General features: G+C 39.8%; 2 protein-coding genes across 7 annotated transcripts in view; both read right to left on the bottom strand.

The window, feature by feature from the left end:
• Positions 1 to 24,994, bottom strand: part of nrxn1b (neurexin 1b) — a 799,620-nt gene that overhangs the window by 394,435 nt on the left and 380,191 nt on the right. The gene's annotated exons all lie outside the window — the stretch shown is intronic.
• Positions 11 to 24,994, bottom strand: ppp3r1a (protein phosphatase 3, regulatory subunit B, alpha a). Of its 6 annotated transcripts, none has more exons than XR_012388630.1 (6): positions 24,826 to 24,994; positions 18,144 to 18,183; positions 10,042 to 10,218; positions 8,607 to 8,666; positions 6,435 to 7,439; positions 3,726 to 5,241 (listed from the first exon to the last, which is right to left on the bottom strand). XR_012388630.1 is itself a non-coding variant. In NM_001327772.1 (6 exons), exons 1-6 carry the CDS (start codon positions 24,826 to 24,828, stop codon positions 4,942 to 4,944), a joined length of 513 nt encoding a protein of 170 aa, NP_001314701.1. In that variant the 5' UTR covers positions 24,829 to 24,979; the 3' UTR covers positions 4,130 to 4,941. The 6 variants fall into 6 exon arrangements, 2 of the variants coding, with proteins under 2 accessions (XP_009305321.1, NP_001314701.1); NM_001327772.1 differs by having other exon boundaries at positions 4,130 to 4,989; positions 7,255 to 7,439; positions 24,826 to 24,979; XR_012388631.1 differs by having other exon boundaries at positions 4,656 to 5,252; positions 7,001 to 7,439.

Here is a 24,994-nt window from a genome sequence, read left to right as displayed (position 1 = left end):
GGATCCCGTATGCAATGTCAAGTTTAAATCTTTATTGTTTCATACAATATCAGGTAGTCCATAAATCCCATAGCAGTTAATCTGATGCAGCATGCAAGAAAAAGAAACAAAACATCCCATAACTCACGCATTAATGTGCTTTTATATGTAGGACAAACCCAAATCATTCACCAGAGGCTGCAGAAAACCTTTAGAAAGCTTCGATAAATTGTATTTACAAAACAGGGGGAGATGATGGAACCGGGGCCTGTACCATGAAGCCGGATTTGATGGTTAGCCAGATTAGTTTTAGTTTACTGCAATCCTGGGTTTCAGGTACAACATAAGTATTTTGGCAATAACTGCTCTTTGTTGCCATGGTAACTTGCGCTGCATGGCTAACCAGCTCTAGTTGTTATGTTCAGGAAAAGTTCTGGCTATGTTTAGGATAAGTTTATTCTATGTTCAGGTTAAGTTTTGGATATGCTGAGGCTACGTTCAGGTCATGTTCTGGTTATGTTCAGGTGGACTTTCTGTCCATGTTCTGCATAAGTTGAGGCTATGTTTAGGATAAGTTCTAGTCATGTTTAGCTTAAGTTGAGGTTATGTTCAGGATAAGTTCTGGCTATGTTCTGGTTATGTTCAGGTAAATTAGAAGCTATGTTCAGGATAAGTACTGGCCATGTTTTGGTTATGTTAAGGTTAAGTTTGGGCTATGTGTAGGATAAGTTCTGGCCTTGTTCTGGTTATGTTGAGGCTAAGTTCAGGTGAGTTCAGTTCTGGTTTAGAGATCACTAATCAATGACAAAGACAAGCCTTTACTTTCTCTTGTGTTAAATTAAGTCACTTAATAGTGAAACCTAGATGAAATGAATTTAAATATATTAGATGATTTATATATTTATTATAGTCTTAACCATTTAGTCTAATTGTATATAAATGTACAGATATGCATCTGAAATTTTAAAGCTTTATTTTTTAATCATCAGATTAAGCTTTGATAAAAGTTTCATGAGCTTAAATTTTAGAGTTTCTGTAAACCTACACAATACGCATTATCAACTGTACATATTACCTTAACGTCATTAATTAGCAATTTTTTTAATCTTAGCCTATAAATTGTGCAGACTACACTTTAACTCAATTACAGCATCTTTATGTTTTGAGGTCTGTGATTGGCTGTTAGCTACTGATTCCCCGCCTTCATGAACTCAGGATCAAAGCCTGAGCTAACAAAGTTGATGCCCTGCAATGCATCATCACACTAACAACAAAGCCTGACTCCACCGGTATGGTTAACAAAAACTGATCCTGTAACCCTGAGTTTGTTGAGCCTCCATCATGGTACAGGCCTCTTAATCAAACATAATTATCTGACAATAATATAAATGCATTTGCAATTTGGCAACACAAGTAATGCATTTTGTGGTTCTTTTGCCGTCGGATATAAATTTCACATCAAGCAGAGGTGAAACATGCAGAAGTTAAAGCAAGCACAGCAGAAGCCAGAATAACTGGGTTAAAGAGGGCTGAGATTTGGTTGCTCCAGTCATGCATGTAAACATTCAGAGTAAATGCATTCCTGACTTGAACCTCTAGTCTTGTTGAAGAACATTTCACTGAACCCATTTTACAAGCTTTTGGCTGTTTTAAAGCTTGTGTGTGTTGAATAAACTGTAATACATACGGTTATTAAAGCACAAGAGTATCTGCTGCTGTTATATTTGACTATACAAAAGACGGAGATGAAACCATGGATATAGAGGATCTCAGCTTAGATACTTCACACACATTAAATGTCAAAGCAAAACATTTTCAGCTGAAAGAAAGATCACAGGATTATTTTTGAGATCAACGTTTGAACAAGTAGAGGTTTGTTAAGGAATCAGTTATATGCCAAATGTTATGATATACGGTTATCGGGCTCCGTTAGTAATAGTATGTATTTTCTAACATGAACATACTAGCACAGCATTTATTAATCATAGTTCAACATTTACTAATGCACTCATAAAATCCAAAGTTGTGCTTACTAACATTATTCAATGCACTGTAAGTTAATTAACTACTTGGTTAACTAAGAACGACTTTATTTTGATTAACGTTACCAAAGATGTGTAAATACTGTAATAAATGTATAGTTCATTGTTTTTAAACTAAAATCAGCTAATGTAATCTTCTAATTATTAACGTGTTACCAAATATATTCAAAATATGCACAAAATTTAATCAATTTACTTTGCATTTCGTAAAATTGCTGTATTTTCTGTAATTAATTTCTTTACAGTAAATTACCAGTAATTTTCCGTCTGTAATTGCATGCAATAAAATGCTACTGCAGTTCACAGAACGGCCACCGATGTCACTAAAACGCATTAATTTATACATTAATCATTTATACGGTACTTAATAGCTGGGTTTCCATCCTAAAGTGAAGCAAAAACAATAATCTTAAATTAATCTTAAATTACATGCGTTTCCATCAAGCATTTCGAAAAACAGACGAAACAAAGATTCTAGTATTTCATTTTTTTAAAGAGCCTGATCAAACATGATCTCTTTACGGTAATTTACTATTAATTTTCCATCTAAAAATCCGTAACTGTGAGCAAAAAGATGCTGCTGCAGTTCACAGAACGGCCTCCGGTGTCACTAAAACATTCTGAATTCTACATTAATATTTTATACGGTAATCAATAGGTGGGTTTCCATCCTAAAGTAAAGCAAATCTATTTAAAATTCACAAGTTATAATCCTAAATTGGAATGACGTGTATTTTCAACAAGTTAGAGTGGCTGACTGTAGTATTGGTAGCCTAGCAACCAATGGTAAACAAGGCAAGCATAATGTAGTCACGTCACGCATTTATTCGGCAAATGTCTTCGCATTAACCTTTGTTTAACCAAATCCAAAACCACCTCAAGCAAGCAATTTTCCATCTGTAATTGTGAGCAATAAGATGCTGCTGCAGTTCACAGAACGGCCACCGGTGTCACTAAAAACATTCTAAATTCTACATTAATCTTTCATACGGTACTCAATAGCTGCGTTTCCATCCTAAAGTGAAGCAAAACTTTGTAAAGGTTGCAAATAATAATACATAATGCGAATTACGTGCATTACATCAAGTTGTAAAAAAAAACCAAGTCCACATCAAGCAAGCAATTTCCAGTCGGTAATTTCGAGCAACAACATGCTGCTGCAGTTCACAGAACGGCCACCGGTGTCACTAAACACCCTGAATTCTACATTTATATGATAATCAATAGCTGGGTTTCCCTCCTAAAGTGAAGCAGATCTTTTTAAAATTCGCAAATAATAATCCTAAATGGTAATTGCGTGCGTTTCCAACAAGAGTGGCTGACTGTAGTATTGGTAGCCTAGCAACCAACAGTAAACAAGGCAAGCATAATGTAGTCACGTCACGAGTTTGGTAGGCAAATGTGTTCGCATTAACCTCGCATTACGTCCAGAGCACTTCAAAAAAGCAAAATTAAGGGATTATTATTCAAAACTTTGCCTTTCCATCACTCATTTCTCATGCAATACGTTACTTTAACCTGAGTAATTAACACAGGCCAATGGAAAACTCAGTGTGTTACACAGGATAATTTCAAGACTTTCACGACGTTGGCTTTTTAAAATGATATTAAAATCAGAAGCTGTGTTTTAATCCTGTTTTTATGCGCATTTTAGAATATCAATTTACAAAATACACAAAGATGCGCATAAAAAAAACCCATGTGCACATTTAAGTAGGATTAACTTTATTTCTAATAAGAACAATGCACATAAACTACAATATAAACACATTCAGTGAATAAAGTCTGCGCATTTGGATGATTTTACAAGTGTAAATGTGTGTGTGAGGGTGTTTGCGTCATCAGTGCTGGTCTGCAGCTCTCCATGTTTCCAGCTTTATATTGTAAACGATCTAAAAATGTTGTTGTGCTGATTACAAAGGCCACCACAGTGCTTCAGTATCATTCGTCTTCTGTTACTATATCCTCCAGAACTGTCTTGAGCATCTGTCTGCACTCCTGTCTCACGCCTCCAAAAGCCACCGCGCTCATTGCATTTCGTCTTCTGCAGCGCAGCTCATTTATTAGAGGAGAACAAACACATCAAACTACAGTCAGAATGGAAACGCTGCTTCATCCTCGAACGTTTAATGCAATATTGCAGTTTGCGCATTAATCAAATTCGCATCTTAGGATGGAAACGCACCCAAAGTACCATAGATACCTGCTAAATATTTAAAAACAAGCAAACTTTCAGCGCAGATTTGCTTTGACATTCGCACATGCATTAGAACTAATTATGCGCGTCGGCTGCTGCATCTGGGATTAACGTGAAGCGTGAACCGAATTGTTGTCTTGTTAATTAACATTCTACAACACCGTCTCAATGACAGAAGATGCACTTTCAATATAAACATTTATACATGATCACCATTAATACAAAAGAACAGGTATTAAACATGGTTAGATGCTAGAATAATAGAAATAGTGTATATCACAAAGTCAAACAGACAGACGCTCGGTTTCGTCATGCAGTTGAAGAGAAGCTTTTTGTTTGTGTGTTTGTTCTGTATGTTCTGCTTGGCACACGTCATACCTTATATATATATATACTTATAGATATCATACTTAATATTTTTTCTTCTTCTTCTTCTTCAAAAGATTAAATTAATTGTAAAAAAACAAACAAACAAAAGCATTAAAAAATAAAACTAAATAAATATGGTTTCCTCCTCAGCTGAGATGCTCGTTCAGTGTCCGCCAGCAGGTTATTGAGCAGCTCAATAACACACACACACACACATACTCACGCACACACACTCGCGCACACACACACTGGCTTCTAGTTGACAAAAGTGGCTTAAATACTTCCATTGAAACACACAGAGAGCATTTGCTGGATATCCAGAGAGGAAAGCGGATCAGATGGAGAGCAGCTCCATCACACGTCCACAACCATCTTCTTGTGTATATCCAGACCTCCAACAACCTGCAGACAACACACAGGTGTTATGCTTTCCAATGCAATCTCGATTTAGTGCATAATTTATAAGCGAGGGGGATCACGGGATAGCACAACGTATCATGTCAGCATTGATGTCGCAACGTGTGCATCTGTAATAGTCACATCGCAGAATATGCAACGTTGAGTTAGGATTATAAGCCTGCCACAGTAATCAATATATGGATTTAATCGCACAATACATGGACATGTGCTCCACTTTTGGTGATGCAATATTCACTCACCGGCCACTTTATTAGGTACACCTGTCTAGCTGCTTGTTGCGCAAATTTCTAATCAGCCAATCACATGGCAGCAGCTCAGTGCATGTAGACATGGTCAAGAGGATCTGCTGCAGTTCAGAGCGAGCATCAGAATGAGGAAGAAAGGGGATTTAAGAGACTTTGAACGTGGCATGGTTGTTGCTGCCAGACGGGCTGCTCTGAGTATTTCAGAAACTGCTGATCTACTTTGATTTTCACGCACAACCATCTCTAGGGTTCGCAGACAATGCTCCGACAAAGAGGAAATATCCAGTGAGCGGCAGTTCTGTGAGCGCAAATGCCTTGTTGATGCCGGAGGTCAGAGGAGAATGGCCAGACTGGTTCCAGCAACAGTAACTCAAATAAGCACTCGTTACAGCCGAGCTCTGCAGAAGAGCATCTCTGAACACACAACACGTCCAACCTTGAGGCGGATGGGCTACAGCAGCAGAAGAGCACACCGGGTGCCGCTCCTGTCAGCTAAGAACAGGAAACTGAGGCTACAATTCACACAGACTCACCAAAACTGGACAATGGAAGATTGGAGAAACGTTGCTGCTCTGATGAGTCTCCATTTCTGCTGCCACATTCGGATGCTCGGCTCACAATTTGGCCTCAACAACATGAAAGCATGGATCATCCTGCCTTGTATCAGCGGTTCAGGCTGGTGGTGGTGGTGTAATGGTGTGGGGAGATTTTCTTTGGGTCCATTAGTACCAATTGAGCATCAACGCCACAGCCTACCTGAGTATTGCTGCTGACCATGTCCATCCCTTTATGAGCACAGCGTCTCCATCTTCTGATGGCTACTTCCAGCAGGATAACGCAGCATGTCATAAAGCTCAATCATCTCAGACTGGTTTCTTGAACATGACGATGAGTTCACTGTACTCAAATGGCCTCCACAGTCACCAGAGCTCAATCCAATAGAGCAGCTTTGGGATGTGGTGGAACGGGAGATTGGCATCATGGATGTGCAGCCGACAAATCTGCAGCAACCGTGTGATGCTATCATGTCAATATGGAGCAAAATCTCTGAGGAATATTTCCAGTAGCTTGTTGAATCTACGCCATGAAGTATTAAGGCAGTTCTAAAGGCAAAAGCGGGTCCAACCCGGTACTAGTAAGGTGTACCTAATAAAGTGGCCGTTGAGTGTATATTCCCAATGCAAAAAAAATAAAAATAAATAAATTCTAGCAACATTTGAGTTGGTTGTGCAACATCTCTATCTATATTGGAGGTGTCAGTAGTGTTAAAACACTGTAGTATTTACAAATAATTACTATAGTATTTTTACATATAACCCAATTCAAACAGAGCGTCAGCTTCAACGCTTCACTTTGAATGGGCGACGCCAGGCGTTGTTGAACTGCATTGCGGATTCGTCGGTGCTGCTTTAGTGGCGTTGCTCTCTGCAAAAGTTGTGTCTTGCTCAACTTTTCAAGTGCAGACGGAAGCGTCAGCCAATCAGATTACTGTATGCAAATACACCAGCTCAGACAGTGGCCTATTGCTGACTAATTTCATTGGCTGACGCTGCTTTGACGATTGCGTCAGCCCCAACTTTAGACACGCCCTCTGTCAAGCGTTGATTCTGAATAGGGCGTAAGGGTGTCTGACAGCTGAAAATAGATCTGCTAGCAGATATCACAGCCTCTCTTACTCCTTGCACTTTAGTGTTAACATGTATTATTATTTATTTAGGATATTCATTTTCACATTCTGACTCCAATGCCTGATTATTAAATAGTTAAAATGACTATAATTAAATTAAATATTAAGAATGAAATATGAAGTGTTCTCTGGAAGAGTGCGCTTGGATGGTGATGATGTTATATTGTCATTCTGGCATTATATAATGAGTGACATAAAATGCTCTTAAAATGACATTAATATTGTTGATCGCAGTATATTTTAGTGCAATATATAGATTTGGTAGATTAGAGATATGGTGACAGGCCTAAATATGTGGCCTTTAAAGTGTCTTACGGCGCAGAACTCCTCGAAGGATATTCTCCCGTCTCCGTCTTTGTCTGCGTTGATGATGGTTTTATCCACGATCTGCTGCAGTTGCGTGTCCTTCAGGTTGTTGCCCACCATCATCTTCAGCACCTGGAACAGCTCGCCGTTGGAAATATAGCCGTCTTTGTCCATGTCGTAGATCCTAAAGGCGACTGAATGCAGAAAAACAGCAGATTACAGCAATTCTCTGAGACCAGAGTCGGGTGAGTAACAGTTGAAGTCAGAATTATTCGCCCTCCTGTGTGTTTTTCCCTAATTTCTATTTAGCGGAGAGCAGATTTTCTCAACACATTTCTAATCATAATAGTTTTAATACCTCATCTCTAATAACTGATTTATTTTCTCTTTGTCATAATGACAGTAAATAATATTAGACTAGATATTCTTCAAGACACTAGTGTTCAGCTTAAAGTGACATTTAAAGGCTTCACTAGGGTAAAGTTAGGGTAATTAGGGTAAATTTAGGGTGTAATGTGAACAGGACGCTGACAACAGAGTGCAGATCCAAACGCAGGGTCTATTATACAGGCAATCCAGAATCGTGGTCAATAAGCAGGCGGATGGTCAAAGGCAGGCAGCAGACATGAATAAGCAAACAAAACTAAGCAAAGATCGGTACATGGCAAGACTAGGCAAAGGAAACACGTCGTAATGTTCACAGTAACATATAACAATAACTTCTGTGTGTTTGTGTGCTGTATAAATAGCCCAGTGAGTCTAATCAATGGAGACTTGGAGCAGGTGTGTGTGTGTGTTGCATGACTGGATCTTGTAGTCCATATACTGGCAGATTATGTGATCTGTGTGTTTATCAGTGATCTGGAAGGATTAGATCGCTGGTGATTGTGACATAGGGTAATTAGGCAAGTCATTGTATATCAGTGGTTTGTATTCTAGAGACAATCCAACACTAATATTGCTGAAGGGGTGAATAATATTGAGCTTAAAATGGGTTTATAACAATTAAAAGCTACGTTTATTCTAGCCGAAATAAAACAAATCAGACTTTCTCCAGAAGAACAAATATTAGAGGAAATACTGTGAACAACTCCTGAATCTGTTTAACATCATTTGGGGAATATTTGAAAAAAAAGCACATATTCATAATTGATATAAATAAAACACAGATGTGATTGTGTGTGTGTGTGTGTGTGTGTATATATATATAGTAATTATGAACCTGAAAACGTTAAGTAATCTCGTACTTTATGATTTTTTTTTTTAGCAGAAAAGTTATTTAATTGCAGTATTTCCTAATTAATTATACCCATAACAGTGTGTGAGACATGCAGAAGACAGACAGTCAGACTGATACTCACAGCGCAGTTTCATCTCTTTATCTCCCTTCACACTGAACTGAGAGACGCCTTCGATGAACTCTACACACACACACACACGCACGCACGCACACACACACAGAGAGAGAGAGAGAGAGAGAGAGAGAGAGAGAGAGAGAGAGAGAGAAACACCAATACAGTTAATGCAGAAATAGAGATCACACTGTCCATGTTTCCATCCACCTATTTTTAATGCACAATTTGAAAATTTGAATAAAAAAATGCACATAAATGTTGAAAATGTAGGATTCATTTTTGATGCAATAATAAAAAAACTCCACGGATGCACTTCTCTGGAACAAAATCAGTGCCAAAAGCATTGAATTATAAAGCTTGTTGAATAGCACAAACTGAAAGAAATAATACACTGAATTAACAAGTTCTTGCATTTTAATAACTTGAATTCCAGGGTTTGTATTTTTAGGGCCTGAAATTTAACACAGCTGTTTATTTAAGCGGTGAATATTTCAATAAAAATATTTCAAACACGTTTTCATACTTAAAAATTCAATAATACATATTCAATTTCCTGATTTCATGTAAAATACTCAAAAGACAATTTCCAGTTCATTTTATTTCAGTTCAAAATTTTGCTTCCATAAATTCAGTGGGTCAAATTCGGCTGTTAAAATTCGACATTGACAAAATTAAATGCTTTTAAATACTTTAATTGAATTTGTAAATACTTTTTGTGCCATTATTAGCTTTTTTCCTCACCTATTGACTTGTATAAAAATCTTAAATTGGTTTACCTGCTAGTAAAAAAAGCAGCTGGAGATTGTCAATTGTTTGTCGCTTGTCCTGCAGTTCCCGGAAGTAATGTCAAATTTTGAGAGCCGAACTTGATCCACTGAATTTATGGAAGCGAATTTTTGAACTGAAATAAAATTGACTGAAAATGAAATATTTTTCACAGATATTGAATATTTTGTAAGAGAAATCTGGAAACTGAATATGAAATATTGAATTTATAAGTATGAAAATGTGTTTGAAATATTTTTAATTGAAATATTCACAGCTTAAATAAACAGCTGTGTTAAATTTCAGGCCCTAAAAATACAAACCCTGGCAATTCAAGTCATTAAAATGCAAGCAGTTGCTAATTTAATGTATTATTTTTTTCAGTTTGTGCTATTCGGCAAGCTTTTTATTTCGATTTTATATTCTATTTCTTTTTATTTATTTATTTTTATTACTACTGGCATTGATTTTGTTCCATACACTTCAGTCTGCGTGCTGTGATGTAGTTTTTGCCAGATGATGATCAGAATTCCCCAATGCATCTGTATTATTCTGCACACGAGGGATTGTTTTTAATGACATGCACCGATGAATTGTTCACCACAAAACTAGCAAAGTGAGCTAACAAAAGCAATATGGTTAGTTTTGATGTCAGGCGCACTTCAATTGCGCTTACCTTTGAAATCCACCTCTCCGTTCCCGTCGGTGTCGAATATGTCGATGACTCTCTGCACCAGCGGATTCTGCTGCAACTCGGGCAAGGACATGAACTCCTCCACGCTCAGAGATCCTGAATTATCCAGGTCGAGTTTCTTAAACCTCTTTCCCAGCCGTTTAATCTCATCAGCATCGACTGGACGAAGAGAAAAAGGAGAGAGACACAAAACAAACAAATAAACACCATTAGCAGACAAAACAACACACACACATCACACATTCTCCTTCCTATCTGCGCAGGAAATACACAGGATTCTTCAAACTGAGAGCCCAATACAACAGAGACAGAGTAAAACGGAGTGAAATTAGGGAAGGGGGACACACTCACATCTCACGCTGGTCATCCCACACAGAGGTTTACCCATGGTGCTGTATTTATGAGCCATGCGGGTCCACGATTCTGCCTAATACCGCGGATAAGCTCTGCAATATCAAACTCTCTCACTAACTATAAGCTCATTCAGGCGGTCACATGACCCACTCCATCCAAAGCTGCTACGTTTTTAACACACTGCTGGACTAAAACTCAATTATTGATCATATTTTATTTTATGCCCCTTATTACAAGATGTAAAATGCGTCCCTGATGTCTCTAGAGTGTCTAGAAACGTTTCAGCTCAAAATACCACACTAATAATGCTTCATGAGTCTTTGAAACTGCCTAATTGTGGTGTTTTGGTGACTGTCGCTTTAAATGCGAATGAGATAGTGCTCTTTTCAAAAGAGGGCGGAGCTACAAACACATAAGCTCTGCGAAATCAAACTCTTTCACCAACTATAAGCGCATTCAGGCTGTCACAAGACCCACTGCATCCAAAACTGCTGTATAAACTGCTTTATTTGACCACACTGTTAGACTAAACTCATTTATTGATCACACTTTATTTTAAGATCCCTTTTACAATATGTAAAATGAGTCTCTGGCGTCCATGGAGTGTTTTTTTTGTGAAGTTTCAGCTCAAAATACCACACTAATAATGCTTCATGAGTCTTTGAAACTGCTTAATTGTGGTGTTTTGGTGACTGTCGCTTTAAATGCAAATGAGATTGTGCTCTTTTCAAAAGAGGGTGGAGCTACAAACACATAAGCTCTGCGAAATCAAACTCTCTCTCTAACTATAAGCTCATTCAGACGGTCACATGACCCACTGCATCCAAAACTGCTGTATAAACTGCTTTATTTGACCACACTGCTGGACTAAACTCATTTATTGATCACACTCTTTAATTTATGCCCCTTTTTATAAGAAGTAAAATGCATCTCTGATCTTTCTAGTGTGTGTAGAAACGTTTCAGCTCAAAATACCACACTAATAATGCTTCATGAGTCTTTGAAACTGCCAAATTGTTGTGTTTTGGTGACTGTTGCTTTAAATGCAAATGAGATAGTGCTCTTTTTAAAAAGGGGTGGAGCTACAATGACCCACTTCATCCAAAGCTGCTGTATAAGCTGCTTTATTTGAACATACTGATGGACTAAACTCATTTATTGATCAAACTTTATTTTATCCAGATGTAAAATGAGTCACTAATGTCTCTAAAGTGTGTGGTGAAGTTTCAGCTCAAAATACCACCCTAATAATTCTTTATAACTCTCTAAAAACTGACCCTTTTAGGCTTTAATCCTAATTGTGTGGTGTTTTGGTGACTGTCGCTTTAAATGCAAATGAGATTGGGCTTTTTTTTTAAAGGGGTGGAGCTACAAATACATAAGCTCTGCAATATCAAACTCTCACTAACTATAAGCTCATTCAGGGGGTCACATGACCCACTTCATCCAAAGCTGCTGTATAAACTGCTTTATATGAGCACACTGCTGGACTAAACTCAATTATTGATCATATTTTATTTAATGCCCCTTTTTATAAGAAGTAAAACACAACTCTGATATTTCTAGTGTGTGTAGAAACGTTTCAGCTCAAAATACCACACTAATAATGCTTCATGAGTCTTTGAAACTGCCAAACTGTGGTGTTTTGGTGACTGTCGCTTTAAATGCAAATGAGATAGTGCTCTTTTCAAAAGAGGGCGGAGCTACAAACACATAAGCTCTGCGATATCAAACTCTCTAACTATAAGCTCATTCAGACTGTCACAAGACCCACTGCATCCAAAACTGCTGTATAAACTGCTTTATTTGACCACACTGTTAGACTAAACTCATTTATTGATCACACTTTATTTTAACAAGATGTAAAATGAGTCTCTGGCGTCCCTGGAGTGTATTTGTGAAGTTTCAGCTCAAAATACCACACTAATAATGCTTTATGAGTCTTTGAAACTGCTAAATTGTGGTGTTTTGGTGACTGTCGCTTTAAATGCAAATGAGATTGTGCTCTTTTTAAAAAGGGGTGGAGCTACAATGACCCACTTCATTTAAAGCTGCTTTATTCGAACATACTACTGGGCTCATTCATTGATCAAACTTTATTTTATCCCAATGTAAAATGAGTCTCTGATGTCTCTAAAGTGTGTGGTGAAGTTTCAGCTTAAAATACCACACTAATGCTTTATAACTCTCTGAAACTGTCCCTATTAGGCTTTAATCCTAATTGTGTGGTGTTTTGGTGACTGTCGCTTTAAATGCAAATGAGATTGTGCTCTTTTCAAAAGGGGCGGAGCTACACACACAAGCTCTGCGATTTCAAACTCTCTTTCTAACTATAAGCTCGTTCAGTCGGTCACATGACCCACTCCATCCAAAGCTGCTGTATAAACTGCTTTATTTGACCACACTGCTGGACTAAACTCATTTGTTGATCACACTCTTTATTTTATCTAGATGTAAAGTGCATTTCTAATGTCTCTAGAGTGTGTTTGTGTGAGGTTTCAGTTCAAAACACCACAGAAATAATGTACTCTAACTCTCTGAATCTGACCCTTTCAGGCTTTGATCTTAATTGTGTGGCATTTGTCACTGTCGCTTTAAATGCTAATGAGATTGTGCTCTTTGAAGGAGATTAAATGATGACAGAATTGTCATTTTTGAGTGAACTGTCCCTTTAATGGTGAGAACTGGTACTCAAACTAAAGCGTAACTCATTTATTTGATCAAAAATATGGTAAAAACTATTTTCAATTTGACCAGGTGATGTGGCTTAGAGACTAAATGTGTGGGTGGTGTGTGTAGGAGTGTGTGTGTGTGTGGGCGTCTGCGAGTTTGATGAGGACTCTTGTCATACTGAAGAGCTCAGACTCGGCATGTGTTCAGAAGAGCTGATGAATAATCAGAATACAGACGAGGAATAATGGAGGAAAGCTCTCAACACACACACACACACACACACACACACACAAAACACACACACACAAAACACACACACACACACACAAAAAACACACACAAACAAAACACACACAAACAAAACACACACACACAACACACACACAAAACACACACACAAAACACACACACAACACACACACAAAACACACACACAAAACACACACACACACAAACAACACACACACAAACAACACACACACACACACACACACAAAACACACACACAACACACACACAAAACACACACACAAAACACACACACACACACACACACACACACAAAACACACACACACACAACACACACACAAAACACACACAAAACACACACACAACACACACACACAAAACACACACACACACACACAAAACGCACACACACACAAAACACACACACAAAACACACACACAAAACACACACACAAAACACACACAACACACACACAAAACACACACACACAAAACACACACACACAAAACACACACACAAAACGCACACACAAAACGCACACACACACACAAAACACACACACAAAACACACACACAAAACACACACAACACACACACAAAACACACACACACACAAAACACACACACACAAAACACACACACAAAACACACACACAAAACACACACACAAAACACACACACACACACACACAAAACACACACACACACAAAACACACACACACAAAACACACACACAAAACACACACACACAACACACACGAGTTTCAGAACAAATGAAGCAGGAGTCTGGAGCTTTTTACTGCATAATCAGCAGTGTGTAAACACGGAAATACCACAGTGGGCAGCACTGTGTGGAGTTTGCATGTTCTCCCCGTGTTGGTGTGGGTTTCCTCCGGGTGCTCCGGTTTCCCCCACAGTCCAAACACATGCGCTATAGGGGAACTGAATAAGCTAAATTGTCCATAGTGTATGTGTGTGAATAAGTGTGTATGGATGTTTCTCAGTGATGGGTTGCAGCTGGAAAAACATCCGTTGAACAAAACATTTGCTGGATAAGTTGGCAGTTCATTCCGCTGTGGCGACCCCGGATTAATAAAAGGACTAAGCCGAAAAGAAACGAATGAATGAATAATATACCCGATTATAATGTCATATAATATGATCAATTCTTTTTTTGAAAAGATGATGACTTTTCTATTCCCTAAAAATGTATATTAATAAAATTAGAAATAACTTCTTGATTGATTTCCTCATGCACATTAGCTCCATGCACGCTTTGTTTTGCTCCAATGAGAAAATTCATAACTGAGCTGCAATTATAATTGAGTTTCACCATGCAAACACATGCATCGTATAAATAAACCGCAATTGCATTGGTCCGAATGCTGGAATGTGCTGCTCGCTGCTTCTCTTCATGCATGACAGCTTGTTGTTGTCAGTTTGAGATGCATCAGTGTTTCTCTGAGAGCTGGACAGGACCCGAGGAGCTCATATTTATTTATTTCAATATATATTTATAGGCGTGAGGTCAGCAGAAGCCCAGCAGACGTGCAGGGAAACCCTCAGCAGACTCGGGTTATTCTGAGCTCCGGGACACACTCCACATATGGCCTTGTGTAAAGTAGGACATCAAGCTGTCAGTTCTCAAATATTAAAGGGTTAGTTCACCCCAAAATGAAAACTGTTATTAATTGATCATCCTCATGTCTTTACAAACTGCTGAGACCTTCACTCATCTTCAGAACACAAGCGAAGATATTTTGGATGAAATCTGAGAGCTCAGGCGATTAAGATTGCATAATTCACTATCATTATTACACAATCAATCATCAGCCAAATTTGATAATTGTGACAGCCTAAATCAGACAATAACCTGTCAAATCACCCAATCAGACAATCGATTGAAAAATCAACAAATAAGACTATTATTTGCCAAATCATCAAATCAAACAATCAAGTACCAAATCACACTATTATTCACCAAATCAGACAAACAATTACCAAATCAGATAATCTTTCACCAAATCAGGCAATTAATTGTGAAATCAATCAGTCACCAAATCAGACATTTGCTAAAATCACAAATCAGACAACTAAATCACCAAATCAGACAATCAAATCACCAAATTAGACAATAAATGGCCAAAATCACCAAATCAGACAACCGAATCACTAAATCAGACAATCAATTGCCAAAATTCCCAAATAAAACAATCAATCGTCAAATCAGACAATAAGCTGCCCAATCATCAAATAAGACAATCAATTGTCAGACAATTATTAGCCAAATCACCAAATCAGACAATCACCAATTCAGACAGTCAATCATCAAATTAGACAATCAATCGCCAAATCAGACAATCAATCATCAAATTAGATAATCAGCTGTCAAATCATCAAATAAGACAATCAACTGTTAGACAATCATTAACCAAATCAGACAATCAATAATCAAATTACACAATCAATCAAATCAGACAATAAATCGTCAAATCAGACAATCAGCTGCCAAATCATCAAATAAGACAATCAATTGTCAAGTCACCAAATCAGACAATTATTCGCCAAATCAGACAATCACCAAATCAGACAATCAATCATCAAATCACCTATTTAAACAATTGCCAAGTCATAAATCATTAACCAAATCACCAAATCAGACAATCAACTGCCAAATCATCAAATGAAACAATCAATTGCCAAATCAGACAATCATTCGCCAAATCAGACAATCAATCATCAAATCACCCAATTAAACAATTGCCAAATCATACAATGAATTGCCAAGCAATCAAATCAGACATTCACCAAATCATCAAATCACACAATCATTAACCAAATCAGACAATAGTCAAAATCACCAAATCAAACAATTAATCATTAAATCAGACAATCATTAACAAATCACCAAATCAGACATTCAACAAATCATCAATCAGACATAAATTCACCAAATCAGACAATCAACAAATCAGACAATCAATAACCAAATCAGACACTCTTCAAATCACTGAATGAGAAAAACATTCACCAAATCAGACAATCAATCGCCAAATCAGACATTTTCCAAATCATCAAATCAGACAAAAATTCACCAAATCAGACAATTATTCACTAAATCCCAAAATCAGACAAACATTTACCAAATCAGACATTCTTCAAATAATCGAATGGGACAAACATTCACCAAATCAGACAATCAATCGCCCAATCAAGCAATTAAATCACCAAATCAGAATATTAATCACTAAATCACAGAATCAGACAATCAATTGCCAAACTGCCAAATCAGACAACCAATCACTAAAATCAGAACATTAAATGAGACAATTAAACGCATAATCACAATGATCATTTAGACAATTAATCTTCAGCCAGTTTTCATAATTGTGCATATTCCCATGTCCATCCCTCTCGCTCAGGTCATTAGAGCACATCAGAGCGAAGCAGAACTAATTAAAACAGTTTCAGAGCTATAAATAACACTCAGCACCTCTGGAGACTAGCTTTACCTGATAGCATTTTAGCTTAGCTTATACATCCACAACTCTACAGCAACTCTAGCCCTGACAACAGTAGCTGTGTTTCCATGCATGATCTGGAATATTGCATAAGAAAAATGTTTAAAGGAAGCTTAAACTGAAGCATGAGCATAAATAAAGTGATGATGGGATTTCATTTTTGCGAGATGCTAATCAGATGTAAATGTGTGTGTGAGGGTCATTAATGTTGGTTTCCAGCTTTCCGTTGTTGCAGAGGTGAAATGTTGTTGTGCTGATTGTAAGAGGCATCAGCCCTCCGTCAGTCCATGATCACAGTGCTTCAGTATTCTTCTTTTTCTATTATTATTCCCTCCAGAACGGTCTTGAGCATCTGTCTGCGCTCCGGTCTCACGCCTCCAAAAGCCACCGCATTCACCGTGTTCACTGCATTTGGTCTTAGTGTTCTGAGGTGCAGCTCATTTATTAGAGAACAAACACTACAGTGAAGAATCCCAACACCTCAAACTCCACCTCTCTCAGTGATATCTGTGCACGTTTAGCAGAAGTGATGATTGTGTTGTTTCTCATTGACTGGAAGCGCTGCTGTATTAAGCCTGGTTTATACTTCTGCGTCAAGTGACCGGCGTAACCCACGGCGCATGCAATGCGTTTAGCTGTGCATTTATACTTCTGCTGCTGTCTCTGTCGGTCTGCATTAACACTTCCGAAACGCTAGTTGGCAGTGAGGTGTAAATGTTCCTCTGTGTCGAGTTTCTTCTCTGCTGTTTTGTTTTCCTGAACACTTCCTGAATGTACAAGTGGCTCAAACTCGCTCATTTTGAGGCAGGAACCGGCGGACGTGCAACAACTTTAACCATGAGGTACACACAAAACAAAACTCTCCATCCGGAGCTCCTTCACAGGACTCCACGCTTGTAAACAATCAGGCTCGCGCCATTCGCGCGGCTCTCGTCCCGCCCAGACTCGTCAGCGCTACCAAGCCGACCAATCATAGAGCTTGCGCTACGCGTCATTGCGACGTGTAGTTACATTTTTTGAGAGGTGCACGTCAGCGATGCTGACGGCCACAGCGAAGGGCTATGCGTCAGCGCCGTAGCATTAGCGTGCGCTTGATGCAGAAGTATAAATCAGCCTTTAAATGCTTTATGCGATATTTTAGTCTTGTGCATAAATCTAATTCACATCTTTGGATGGAAGCACAGCTAGTGTCATCATCCCATAACAGTGTGAGCATTGTAAGGTTAGTTAGTCAATATACAGCTTAAATTTAAACATAAATGAGAAACAAAGAGGATACTTACAATGCGAGCACATTTCCAGGGGATAACTTGCCTCATTTCCCTACAAAAAAAGAGAAGAAAACATTAAAGAGATTTAGTTAAATATTATTGATCGCACTCACAAAGAAGACCAGTATGAAGGTGTGTCATAATCCACCGAGCATGCACAGCTGAAGAGTACAGTATTATTATACAAAATATTAATAAAATATTCCCCAGATTCAGGAGTTGTTCACAGTATTTCCTCTAATATCGGTTCTTCTGGAGAAAGTCTTATTTGTTTTATTTGGGCTAGAATAAAAGCAGTTTTTAATAGTGTTAAAGTCATGTTAAGCTCAATATTATTGGCCCCTTCAGCAATATTAGTGTTGGATTGTCTCCAGAACAAACCACTGTTATACAATGACTTGCCTAATTACCCTAACTTTACCCTAATTACCCTAGTGAAGCCTTTACATGCACTTTAAGCTGAACACTAGTGTCTTGAAGAATATCTAGTCTAATATTATGTGCTGTCATCATGGCAAAGAGAAAATAAATCAGTTATTAGAAATGAGTTGAGAAAATCTTCTCTCTGTTAAACTGACATTGTAAGAAAATATAGAGGAGGGTGAATAATTCAGGCTTCAGCTGTATATCTACATGTCATCCTACACAATGACATCTCTATGTATGATTTGAATAATGACTTGTATATCTTTATTGCGATCTGCAGAGTGTCAGGAATCCTCCGCGCGGCTGCCGTTCTGGAAGATGAAACAGTGAACGCTCCGTCTCTCGGCTTTGTTTTATTATTTATAAAGTCTCATTCAGTTCAAAAGCTCAAACAGACACAATCTGTATCTGCCACAGCGCCGAGGGACAAGTGAGAGCTTATTTTATTTAATATTACAAACATGTAACTGTTATATACGTCTTAGATTATAAATAATATTAGACTAGATACTCTTCAAGACACTAGTATTCAGTGTATAGTGACATGTAAAGGCTTCACTAGGGTAATTAGGGTAAAGTTAGGGTAATTAGGCAAGTCATTGTATAACAGTGGTTTATATTCTAGAGACAATCCAACACTAATATTGCTGAAGGGGGTGAATAATATTGACCTTAAAATGGTGTTTAAAACAATAAAAAACTGCTTTTATTCTAGCCCAAATAAAACAAATAAGACTTTCTCCAGAACAAACAAATATTAAAGGAAACACTATGAAATATACCTGAATCAGTTCAACATCATTTAGGAAATATTGGAAAAACAAATGAAGAAATTCACAGGTGAATAATTTCGACTAGTCTTTGTGTGATTGCATCGTGTGCATTTTTACCAAAATCGATGTCAATGGCTGCTTTAGTAAACTATTGAGCAGGAAACAGTCATGTCAATAATGTTCAATGCTTGTTTTGCCCACAGCAAACAATACATCGATGCTCATTCTGAGCACACACACACACACACTCTACCTGTGAGCTGAAAAAACGAATGAAGGCCGCCAGTGTGATGAAACAGAAAGCAGAACACAGAATGTGGAGTTTGAAATGAAGTCTGAATCATTAGTGTGCTCTTCTGAGATGTAAATGAAGTGTTTAGTGCGCTGAGCATTGTCTGAGAAGACACACACACACACACATGCTCCACACACAACATTAATAATGCATTGGCCATTCAGAGTCAATTAATGCGCACAAAAGATGCACCGCACAATGAGGCCTGCAGAGCAACACACACACACACACACACACACACACACACACACACACACACACACACACACACACACACACACACACACACACACACACACACACACACACACACACACACACACACACACACACAATATGATCAGCAAAACACAACTGCAGAACACAGACGCCGGCTACACTTATTATCATCATCACCGTCTTTAAAGTCTACGCTCCTCACGCTGATTACATTTAAACAACATAGGAGGACATTTACCAATCAATAGCATGAGTGAGTGTATGAGTGTGTGCATGAGTATAAGTGTGTGTGAGTGCGTGTGTCGATGGGTGAATGTATGTGTGTGCATATGTGTATGTGTGTTTGAGTAAGTCTGAGTATGTGTGCATGAGTGTGTGTGTGTGCATGGGTATGTGTGTGTGTGTATGTGAGTGTGTGAGTATATGTGAGTGAGTGCATGAGTGTGCGTGTGAATGTATGAGTGCATGCATATGTGTAGTGAGTCTGAGTATGTGTGCATGGGTGTGTGTGTTTATGTGTGTGTGCATGGGTGTGTGTGTGTATGTGAGTGTGTGTGTATATACACGAGTGTGTGCAAGAGTGTGAGTGTGTGTATATGTGAGTGTGTGCATGAGTGTGTGTGTGTGTGTGAGAGAGAGTATGTAGGTGTGTGTATGCGCATATATAGGCAAATGTATGAGTGTGTGCATATGTGTGTGCGTGTGTTTGAGTGAGTCTGAGTATCTGTGCATGAGTGTGTGTGTATGTGTGAGTGTGTGTGTGTATGCGAGTGTATGTATGCGAGTATGTGCATGGGTGTGTGTGTATGAGAGTACGTAAGTGTGTGCATGAGTGTGTGTGCGCGTATATGGGTGAATGTAGGAATGTGTGCGCGTGTGTTTGAGTGAGTCTAAGTTTGTGTACATGAGTGTGTGTGTGTATATGTGAGTGAGTGCATGAGTGTGCATGTTTGTGTGTGAATGTATGAGTGTGTGCATATGTGTGTGTGTTTGAGTGAGTCTGAGTATGTGTGCATGTGTGTTTGTGTGTATAAGTGTTTAAGTGTGTGAGTCTCTCTATGTGTGTGTGTGTGTGCGTTTGTCTGAGTGTGTTTTTTCTGAGTGTGTGTGTGTGTGTAATTTTATGTGTGTGTATGCGCATGATTGTATAAGTGTGTGTGCATATGAGAGTGTGTGCATGATTGTGTGTTTGTGTGCGTGTATGTGTGTGTGAAAGTGTAAATGTGTGCATATAAGTGTTTGAGTGTGTGTGAGTCTGCATGTGTGCTTGTCTGTCTGAGTGTGTATGTTCGTTTGAAGTGTGTGTGTGTGTGTAAATGAGTAAGTGTATGTGTGCAAGAATAAGTGCGTTAGTGAGTGTATGAGTAAGTGTATGAGTGTGTTTGAGTGAGTGTGTGTGTGTGCATGAGTGAGTGTATATGTGTGTGTGTGCATGAGTGAGTGTATAAGTGTGTGTGTGCATGGGTGAGTTATTGAACGTGTGTGTGTGTGTATATGTGGGTGTGTGTGTGTGTGTGTGTTATACTGACCTCCGGCTGACAGTATATGAGTGTGTTTGCCTGCTGTAGGTCTGTCACAGGACTCTTCCAGAAACAGACAGCGATTACGACACGCCGTTTTATTAAAACACAAACCCCCGAGGAGCTGGAACAGAACGTGGCAGCACAGACCTACTTTATGTTCCAGTTAAAGGGACAGTTCACCCAAAAAAAAAAAACAAGTGACGATTTCCTCATAGGTTACTCACACTCAAGTGGCTGCGAGTTTACTGAGTTTCTTTCTTCTGTTGAACACAAAAGGAGATATTCTGAAGAATGCTGGGTAAAGCAGCCACTGACTTCCATAAGCAGCAAAATACTATGGAAGCCATTAATGGTTTAATAATAATATATATATATATAAATAATATAAATGTGACGTGATAGATCGCGATGACGGCTCAGCATCGTGAAGATTGTCAGCCATCAGCGGTAGATGATGGCATCGTCTATCGGCACAACCCTAGTGCAAACAGCCAGCTGCTTATCACTGCGTATCGCATCACATAGCGTGTTGTTAGCACATGGGGTTACAACGTATCCTGTTCACCTTATGTTTACGCTCGTAATATTTATATTATTTGCAAATTAAAAACTCTGTGTGGAACTCTAAACCTCATTTGGGGGGTGCTGCTATCCACTGGATGTCTCATTTCCATCACAGACACATGCATTGAGAGCCATCATGACTGAATTAATGAAATACGCTGGCTGCATCCGGAACCGCCAACTACTCTCAGTAGGTACTGCATTAGAATTTAAAACATACTACTCGGCCGTTAGAAAAGTACGTTCTATACAGTATGAATGGAATTTGGCCGTACTACATCCGCCATTTAGACATAGTCACGTGACGTACTTGCCTTGCAGGGCCGGAGCAAGCTGAACTGCCGCTCTAGGCAAAGGACGGTCACGCCGAACTCAACCCTAAAGTAAAAGCTGGGGGGGGGGGGGGGGGTATGTGGTTGTAGCGCGGGTGGTGAGGGTAGTGTCAGGGGGACGCCGCCCTCTCTATTCTGCCGCCCTAGACGCAGATATAACTGAGGGCGCGGGTGGTAAGGGTAGTGCGCGGACGCCGCGCTCTTTATTATGCTGCCCTAGACGCGGATAGAAGAGGGGGCAGGTGGTGAGGGTTGTGTCGGGGACGCCGCCCTCTATTCTGCCGCCCTAGACGCAGAATTAACTGAGGGTGCGGGTGGTGAGGGTAGTGTCGGGGACGCCGCCCTCACTATTCTGCCGTCCTTGACGCAGATATAACTGAGGGCACGGGTGGTGAGGGTAGTGTCGGAGATGCCGCCCTTTCTTTTCTGCCGCCCTAGATGCAGATATAACTGAGGGCACGGGTGGTGAGGGTAGTGTCAGAGACGCCGCCATCTCTATTCTGCTGCCCTAGACGCGGATAGAAGAGGGGGCAGGTGGTAAGGGTAGTGTCGGTGACGCCGCCCTCTTTATTCTGCCACCCTAGACAACAATATAACTGAGGGTGTGGGTGGTGAGGTTAGTGTCGGAGATGCCGCCCTCTTTATTCTGCCGCTCTAGACGCAGATATAACTGAGGGCGCGGGTGGTGAGGGTAGTGTCGGAGATGCCGCCCTCTCTATTCTGCCACCCTAGACGTGGATATAACTGAGGGTGCGGGTGGTGAGGGTAGTGTCGGAGATGCCGCCCTCTCTATTCTGCCACCCTAGACGTGGATATAACTGAGGCGCGGGTGGTGAGGGTAGTGTCGGAGATGCCGCCCTCTCTATTCTGCCACCCTAGACGCGGATATAACTGAGGGTGCGGGTGGTGAGGGTAGTGTCGGAGACGCCGCCCTCTCTCTTCTGCCGCCCTAGACGCGGATATAACTGAGGGCGCGGGTGGTAAGGGTAGTGCGCGGACGCCGCCCTCTCTATTATGTCGCCCTAGACGCGGATAGAAGAGGGGGCAGGTGGTAAGGGTAGTGTCAGAGATGCCGCCCTCTCTATTCTGCCGCCCTAGACGCAGATATAACTGAGAGTGCGGGTGGTGAGGGTTGTGTCGGAGACGCCGCCCTCTTTATTCTGCCACCCTAGACGCGGATATAACTGAGGGTGCGGGTGGTGAGGGTAGTGTCGGAGATGCCGCCCTCTCTATTCTGCCGCCCTAGACGTGGATATAACTGAGGGTGCGGGTGGTGAGGGTTGTGTCGGGGACGCCGCCCTCTTTATTCTGCCGCCCTAGACGCAGATATAACTGAGGGTGTCGGAGACACGTTAGCGTATTATATAGTATGGAAGTATGCGGTTTCAGACGCAGCCGCTGTTTTCCAGCAAGGCAAGCTGGGGTGCTGAAATATAATTGGCTAAACTAGCATTGGGCGGGTTTGAGAGACCAAAACAAAGACAGCCATTCCAGCACGTAATGCACATGTTCAAAGCAGAATATCTGACTACAGCATTGCGTTTCAGATGTTCACTGAGCATGTTTGTAGAATATCTGCAAACATATTACGGTATTTTAGGCTTTAGAAGAGTCAAAAACTGACATGCAGCACTTTTAACTTCCATAGTCATCGGCTGCTGTTACAGTTTCACTATTTAGAATTTGCAAATAATACTTTTCATATATTTTATCGTCAAGCAGGAGGTCATAATGCACAAATAAAAAACCAAACATACCCCAATCCATAAAATGGAGTTCCTCTCATTTGCATATTCGTTCTAGTCTAGTTATCAATGCTTCTGATTGGTTTATTATATTCCATGCAGATGCATTCCGCTAAAACCATCGTAAAATCAATCTAAAATTGATCAATTCTTTTACAACAGAGCCAGTCATGTCATCAGGTAAACCTAGCACACTCAACATCGCAGTATGTCCTGCAGAAAATAAAATATCGTGATGTCAGTTTTTACCAATATCATTTTGAGGCCTACGAATACAGCATCACCGAATAACGTGGTATTACCACTTCAAACAATTAATGTACAACCAACACAACGCTTATTTTATAACACGACGTGCTTCCACACACAAGGGCTGAACACAAAGCACCATTACGGACACATTACATATGGATAACTGCATAATTCAGACAGTGCACTCATGCTAGGTGAGCGTTATGGCATCCATAAGAGGACTCTTATCAAACTGTTGATACAATAATGGACAGGGAGACGTGTGGCGCTCGTAATGACCGACTAATGTCGTAGTTAATAGCTCTGGCTTTAACTTTAAATGCCAAACTGCATCACGACAGGCGCTGCAACTCAGGTAAGCGTTCATTTCTGCAATGGCTTTGCAACCACTTTGCATGAACCCGACTAAGAATAGACACACTCACACACGATCAAACCCATGCGGATGCACGATATTAAACCTAGAAATCTTCAAATGAACACACGCGCGTTGTATTTGTTGGTGCATCTGAAACTGTATTAGCAGGTAACGTTATTTGTTTACAAATGCGCTGTTGTACCTTACCATTTTGCTGCCTGTGCGACGGAATTCCCCCTCGGAAATGAACAGCAATAAATGACAGCACAGATGTAGAAGGAGAATCCTGCTCTCGGTCTTGTGGTTTTGTGCAGAAAAGCGCTGTTTTTTTGTCGGTAACCTGTTTTCCGTCCGTTTCCGTGGGTTTCACTGCAGC

Source organism: Danio rerio, chromosome 13, assembly GCF_049306965.1.
Source record: "Danio rerio strain Tuebingen ecotype United States chromosome 13, GRCz12tu, whole genome shotgun sequence".
Classification (NCBI taxonomy): Eukaryota; Metazoa; Chordata; class Actinopteri; order Cypriniformes; family Danionidae; genus Danio; species Danio rerio.
This window is presented reverse-complemented; position numbering and strand designations above follow the sequence as displayed.

Bases quoted from the DNA above. Each gene is read 5' to 3' on its own strand.
- ppp3r1a (XM_009307046.5), bottom strand. From the start codon at position 10,468: ATGGCTCATAAATACAGCACCATGGGTAAACCTCTGTGTGGGATGACC. The intron at 10,219-10,410 runs GTGAGTGTGTCC...CTCTTCGTCCAG, and splicing joins TGGGATGACCAGCGTGAGAT to TCGATGCTGATGAGATTAAA. The intron at 8,667-10,041 runs GTAAGCGCAATT...GTGTGTGTGTAG, and splicing joins CGGAGAGGTGGATTTCAAAG to AGTTCATCGAAGGCGTCTCT.